At 42.9% G+C, this 5,604-nt stretch overlaps 1 protein-coding gene across 2 annotated transcripts; it reads right to left on the bottom strand.

Annotated features, from left to right (window-relative positions):
• Window positions 1–266: 266 nt before the first annotated feature.
• Window positions 267–5,347, bottom strand: LOC120654719 (formin-like protein 10). Of its 2 annotated transcripts, none has more exons than XM_039932335.1 (8): window positions 5,040–5,347; window positions 4,685–4,770; window positions 4,274–4,462; window positions 3,242–3,932; window positions 2,690–3,164; window positions 2,412–2,611; window positions 1,344–1,579; window positions 267–1,231 (listed from the first exon to the last, which is right to left on the bottom strand). In XM_039932335.1, the coding sequence occupies exons 3-8, from the start codon at window positions 4,424–4,426 to the stop codon at window positions 407–409; spliced, it is 2,580 nt and encodes an 859-aa protein (XP_039788269.1). In that variant the 5' UTR covers window positions 4,427–4,462; window positions 4,685–4,770; window positions 5,040–5,347; the 3' UTR covers window positions 267–406. The 2 variants fall into 2 exon arrangements, with proteins under 2 accessions (XP_039788269.1, XP_039788268.1); XM_039932334.1 differs by having other exon boundaries at window positions 4,274–4,383.
• Window positions 5,348–5,604: the final 257 nt, after the last annotated feature.

Here is a 5,604-nt window from a genome sequence, read left to right as displayed (position 1 = left end):
AGGTACTACATAGGAACCCCACATTTTTATATTAACTTAAGTTACACAAAGTTTTGTATCAGTCAGAAAAAAGAGAATATCTGATGATATATAAGGAAAGTTATTCATATAGTTGAGGTTTATCCCCCACCGTATACAGTAGGCTTTTACATGCCTGCACCGTATTATACTGTCTGACGTATGAATAGGGGATCAAACTAGCATGATGCAAAACTAGATTTCAAGGATAAAGCGTGTGAGCAAAGAGATACACTCTTTAGAGGATATTTAGGAATCATATCGTGAAGCTATGAATATCAATCAAGATATGTACGTGAAATCTGTATGTATGCTAACATGTTTCCTCGTCGAAATGGATCTTCTTTACAACGTTTCCTGAAGAATAGAACATCTACAGTATCTATTGTCAATCGTTAGAGTCTGAACTATCTGAATGATCATCTATAACAGCGGGGAACTGTTTCTCCTGTAGGATTGACTGGGATGTAGGGATGCCATTGGCATTGCTTCGTGATTTATTTGTCCCCTTCTTCTGTGATGCCCCAACTTCCTTGCATGCCTTATCTAGCATCACCAAGAAATCTCTTACAATCACAAACAACCGAAAATCGTCATCTTTAGAGTCATTTCCATGGAAATATCGGATTGTTTTCTTCACTAATGATCTCAACCTCTTCTCTTCTTTCATCAGAAAAATTGTCTGATTATCTGCATATTCCACAAAGCTTTCCAATGCGTTGCAGAATCCACTCTTTTCTTCTATCGTTGCAATCTCACTCAGGATCTCCTTTGATTTCAGCAACTCATGCCTGAGGTTCATCACACTGGCAGACAAAGCTTCAGCATCTAGTGCAGCTACCCTCTTGACATTATCCATCTCTGTACTGAGTCTTGAAACAATCTTAAGGCCACGGTGGGAGTAGTAATCGCCATCTTCTTCAAGAAATCTGTTGGCATTGTCATCTGAAGTACTATGAGATGGACTTGTTCCACTTTCCATGGCCAACCTTGCATCACGGATACCTTCAGAGCGGATGATCTCTTGAACAACAAAGTGAAGCAATGTGGTCTTTCCATCAGCACCCTTGACATCCGATAATTTCAGAAGGGTGTCCAGCTTGAATGCATTAGCACCACCACGGAAAGTCCCATCATTCAAACGGTTTCCGGTTTTGAGAACAGCTTCTAGCAACTTCAGAAAAAGGCGGTGCTTTAGTTCCCCACAAGCAGCCTGGCAACAACAAATGCAGTATCAGTGATCTTGTAATGGAAGGTTAGAGTTTTTTCTTTTCTTTTATTTGGACGAACTTAAAACAGAAGTCATCTGTTACTAGGTCAATTACCTCCAACTGGAGGAATGAATCACCGAGACTTGAAGCATCTTCTTGTAAGGAGGACATGAAAAGCAAAGCATTGATCCTTTTGAAAGCAAAAGGTATATCAATTAGTGCTTTCATTACTTGTTCTGCAAGGCCTAGTTGCGAGAAATCCCCATTATAGAGCCTGAGTTTCTGCTCCTCCTCATCAGTTGGCTTCATTCTCAAGATTGTCTCAAGAAGCACCCTAGGAAGTTCATTCCCTTATGAACAGAAATAGGTGAAAGACCATCAGATAATTTGAGGGCACTGCTGAACTAGATCTCAAGCCTATTAAAATTAAATGAAAATGAAAATTCTACATACAAGGATATCCTAAAAAAACATCTAGGAGGCTGGTGACTCCATGTACTAAGCAAAAAAAAAAAAAAACTCACTAGGAAGCAGAAGAACTGGACACTCTCACAAACAAAATACAACTTCCAAAATCATAATATTGAAGCCTCTACAGTGGACTGTCCAGAAAGAAAAGAAAAGGCATATTGTAACCAGGCTAATTGGATTCATTTCTGCCTTTCAGATTCATGTTGATGTCAGCAAATAAATATATGTAAAAGCAGAATATATATATAATTTGAAGATTCCTTGAGTCCTCTATAAATGAAACAGAACAAAACTAATATACTAATAGAATGTCCAACATGATGTAGATTAAAAAACCTGCATGGTATTTACTCAGGCAAAGTTTAATTTGTATGCGTGAATGGATAACTTAAAAGTTTAATGCCATTTAAGTTTGTGCAAATGCCTTGCATTCTGAGATATATTGAAGGGTTTTTTTCTCCTCAATACAATTAATCAAGCGACACAGGATAATCAATAATATACATTCTTTTGAATAAACTTAAAAAAGTTAGTGACCACCCTACAAGTCATATCATCAAAGTTTTCTTAAAAAAGCTTCACTTGCAAGTGTATTGCCAACGGTCGTCTAAGTCTCTGCAAATGACTTGTATTTACAGATATACATATACTGAAGAGCGTTTTTTTTAGGGTTGGCAAATTGAGAACAACTTCTTGTGGATAAGCAGATACCTTCAATGAGAGCACCATGAATTTCTTGTACTCTGACATTCATTGCCTTAAAAACAACTGCCAGGTTGCATGATTTCTTAACATTGAGAAGAGAAATGTTCTGAGAACCAGGATCCATGAAGGGGAGTTCCTTGTCCTTGAGGCTATTTCTGTTGCCAGCGCTATAACCAAACAATTCCTCTATCATGTCCTCATTCACGCTGCAAAATGTTATCGTGAAAAACATGTACAATGCAGACAGAATCAATCAAGAATTTATTTCTAATCGTGATACTTACTGAAAAGAACCAAATTTGATGTCATGCCATGCCATTGAGTGATCAGGATTAGCAAGAACTTTGTCCCAATAGAAAGGTCGAAGTTTGGCTCTGGGAGCATTAACTTCGGCTTCAGATGATTCGCTGGTCTGCTCACCAGCAGATGATCCCTCAGAACGACTTGACTCAACAGGTGACAGCTGAGCAAGTCTTGCTTTTGAACCTTTGGGAGGTCCAGGTGGGGGAGGAGGAGCCTTCTTGATGGGAGGTGGCAAAGGTGGAGGCGGTGGAGGCGGTGGCATTGGTTTAGGAGCATCACTTGTGGCATTGTTCTCTAGTGTTCCTCCAATCACTTGTGAAATTGGTGTGGTGTCAGATGATCCTTTAAAACAGCATGAAAAGCACTGACCCATGCTGACTCCAGACTTGGAAGGCTCAACCCTTTGAAAATCCTTGTGATGTGGACTGGCAGGACAGCGAGCATCGGGTGATGAACCTGCAGACAGAATGTTGCATGTTATAGTATAATACGAGGGAATCCATCATAGGTGGACAAAATGGACACTACCTCACCTGGGACATTAGCCAATTGCATGTGAAGGAGAGGATGGTCATCTCGTTGCTCACTGACAGAGACCTTGCTTTTGTTGCATCCACAGCAGTAGAAAATTAGAAATGCAGCAATGAATGATAATGCTGCTGTTGGGAGAACTGCAATCAAGACTAATTTAACATAGTCTTTATGCTTCTCCAATGGTGAAATTGGAGGCACTCCCTGATCCTGATGTTTCTGTGCAGGTTTATGGTGATGAGGTTGGTTGGGAGGTACAGGGTTGGGAGAGTCGGAAGGCGTAGATGGTGTTTCTATAACAGATTGGGGAAACTGAACTTCATTACCGGAGGACATGGATGGAACAAAAGCTGGAGCCATGGAAGGAGCATCTCCAATTGATTGACCAGTCAAATACCGTCTCGAATAGAAGTTTGGATGAAGTAACAGCTTGTTGCTCTCAAGATAGGTGCCAAGTGCAACGCTGAATTCTTGTGGAATGCCCAAACCGAAGTAGTTTGCACGGATACAATCACATGTAGTGGATAATTTTTCATGGGAAAGAAGTGCTAGAAGCTCCAGAAACAACACAGTCTTCAAAACATTCTCTGATGAACGACTCAACAGTTCATCTGAAGCAAATGACAGTACATTGCCCAATATTTCCTCTGCACCAACCATGTCCCTTAAGCAAATTGACCATATTTTGTCAACCTGCATTCATCCATGAACCAGCCTACATAGTAAGTATACCTTTGCTCATGCCTCCATTTTTTGCGAAGAGCCAGGTGTAATAGCAAAAGCTAACCAAACAAAAGTTCACAGAATATATTCTCTGAAGCACTTAGTGAGCTCCTGGACCCCTATTTTTTTCTCTTTTCTTTTAAAGTAGCTGGCCAGCTACTTAAGTTAAAAGAAACGAATTTTTCAGAAGAACACAAAAGGAACTCATAGTGCAAATTTCATGCCAGGTCTTGAGTGCCAGGAAAGCATGCATGTCATGAACCGATCAATACTTTCTAATGCTGCGAAGAAAAAGTATCTGGATGGCTTACCAGATCCCCATTCAGAAGTGGCGATGGAAGAGAAGTATGCTGCCTCCACTGCAGCAAGAAGCGCTCCCAGTCCTCCTCCGTCCCTACTCCTCCTGACAGCTTGATCAATGCTGCAGCCGCCACGAATAGCAACACAAACCTTAAGCTCCTCATCACTTATTGCATCCTATGAGCTCATCCTTCCTCTTCCTTTCCTCCACCAAGAAAAGGAAAAAGATGAAGCCTTTTCTGGTCTGTGTGGAGTGTAACAGAAGAAGATTCTTCGGCTGCCAAACTATCTAGATTTGTTCTAAGAGAAGGCCTGGGGCCTGTGAGGTGTGCTAGTATGAACTGTCTAGAAGAGTCAAATCCTACTGCATTGTTTAGCAACAAAGAATAGTGAGCTGAAATCAAGGTCACGGATGCTTTTACTTGAGAATAGCTTGGCCGGATGGCACAAGGAGTCGCCCAGTGGTAGAAGGAAATGTGTTGACTTGGGCACGCGCACCTGCATCTGCCTGCACCAAAGAAAAACATTTTTTTATGCCGTGGTCAGCATCTTTACTATTGGACGGCACAGATTCAGATTCAAATGCATTCTGGCCGTAATGACTCTAGCTGTTGCTTTATTGCTTCGTTTCTTGATCTTGCCAAACACCGTAAAAAATTGTCTTGCTGGTGACAGATGAGGCTACTCCGGTTGAGCCAAGCCATGGCCACCCACACGGGTATACGTAGAAAACTGTAGCTTGCAAGTGGGAAAGCCAAGGAAAGGAGTGTTCCGTACCTGTCTCCCGCCAAGACGCGCGCAGGGAGGGAGAGCGTCGGAAGGCGAGTCGAGTGGCGTGGGCGGGCGGCCACTCACACGCCTCGCGCCTGACGTCTCCACACGGTCGGCGCCTCCGCAGGGCAAGGGCAACCTGCTACGGTGCTACCTGCCCCGCTCGGGGCTTCGGCTCGAGGCTTCGCGCCCCCATCCCGCGTGTGTGATGCTGATGCCTCCTGAACCTACCATCCTCGCCGCCAGCCATGGCCGCCCGCCGCCGACCTCACCGCGACGCATCGCTGCATCAGAACGCAGAAGAAGGGGGGAAAAAAAGAAGAGAAGAAAAATGCAAAGCACTGTGGGCCGTTGGCCCATTGAGCCTTCTAAACAATTTCCTCGTTGGGCCCGAAGCGTTGGGCCGTCTGTGGGGCCCGCTCGCTGAGCTGAGCTGAGTTGCCATCAGGCATCTGAGCATCTGGGCATCTATCGTGGCGTCTTTTTTATTTTTATATTTTTTAAAATAATTTTTTATAGAAATATATTTTCGATTTCATAATTTACAGTTTTGTACTCCTACCGCCTGGCT

The sequence above is a fragment of the Panicum virgatum genome, chromosome 1N (assembly GCF_016808335.1).
Source record: "Panicum virgatum strain AP13 chromosome 1N, P.virgatum_v5, whole genome shotgun sequence".
NCBI classification, from domain to species: domain Eukaryota; kingdom Viridiplantae; phylum Streptophyta; class Magnoliopsida; order Poales; family Poaceae; genus Panicum; species Panicum virgatum.
This window is presented reverse-complemented; position numbering and strand designations above follow the sequence as displayed.